This window comes from Cyprinodon variegatus, unplaced genomic scaffold (genome assembly GCF_000732505.1).
Source record: "Cyprinodon variegatus isolate N-32 unplaced genomic scaffold, C_variegatus-1.0 Scaffold1587, whole genome shotgun sequence".
Taxonomy (NCBI): Eukaryota; Metazoa; Chordata; class Actinopteri; order Cyprinodontiformes; family Cyprinodontidae; genus Cyprinodon; species Cyprinodon variegatus.
Window position 1 is genome coordinate 46396 of NW_015152040.1, and position 997 is coordinate 47392.

At 47.5% G+C, this 997-nt stretch overlaps 1 protein-coding gene across 1 annotated transcript in view; it reads left to right on the forward strand.

Annotated features, from left to right (window-relative positions):
* Positions 1 to 58: 58 nt before the first annotated feature.
* nsl1 (NSL1, MIS12 kinetochore complex component) overlaps positions 59 to 997 on the forward strand; it is a 6635-nt gene continuing 5696 nt past the window's right edge. The window contains exon 1 of the mRNA XM_015403877.1: positions 59 to 88. Within this exon, the coding sequence (XP_015259363.1) occupies positions 59 to 88 (30 nt within the window). The remainder of the gene's footprint in view (positions 89 to 997) is intronic.

Consider the following 997-nt stretch of genomic DNA (forward strand, 5'->3'; position numbering starts at 1 on the left):
GATGGATGGATGATGGATGGATGATGGATGGATGATGGATGGATGGATGGATGGATGGATGAGGATCAGCAGCTCCACAGATCAGAGGGTTAACCTGTTATTTGGCTCTCATCAAACGCTGCCTGAAGCTCCGCCCCTTTCACCTACTTCCTCTTCCTCTCTACGCCGTGCAGTGATGATGCAATCAGCGTGTGTTTTTTCTTCATCTGTGGATTGTTGGTTTATCAGAGACCAAAGCAGCTCTAAGTTTCTGGGGCCCATCAGGGGCCTCCAGAGCAGGTAACTTGCTCCATGTCTCACGCAGGCAGGTCCATCTGGCGGTCTCTGTCCCGCTGAGAGGAGGCGGACCTCAGAATGAAATCTAACCCCATCTGAAAGCAGAAGACATGAGAACCTTCAGGTTTCTCACCGGGTCCTGGAACACCAGCAGCTGGAGAAAAGCGTGAGAAAGAACCGTCAGAGCATCAGGTTCTCAGTGGGAACTGATGATCCACTGTGAGTCCATGATGATGACTTTAACCTTCATCTCACTGGAGGTCAAACTAACATCTGGATCTGGGACCTGTGGACAGGAACACCTGGAGATCTGGAGATCAGAGTTCCCTATCAGCACTGAGACGGGGGCACATTTCTGTGGGAAGTGAAACCAGTAAGACTGAACGGATTCTGAACTGGAAACTGGTCTCTGGTTACTCTGGTAGAAACATTGACGGGTTCACTTCCTGCTTCATCAACACATCGTTAAATCAGACGAGGTGCAGAAATCTACTCCAACTTTTCCTGTCTGTGAAATCTGAACTGGTTTATAGTGAACACAGACCAGTTTGATTATCAATGCTGGACCTCAGGTCCAGTTTAAAACCCTGATCTAAGACGGTCTGCTTTATTATTTAGTAACTGAAAAAACAGCAATATGGTCCAAAAATCAAATAAAAGGTTAAACTTAAGCTCTGAAAAAGTCCTGCTGCGTTCAGACTGGCTGCGTTCAGACTGGCTG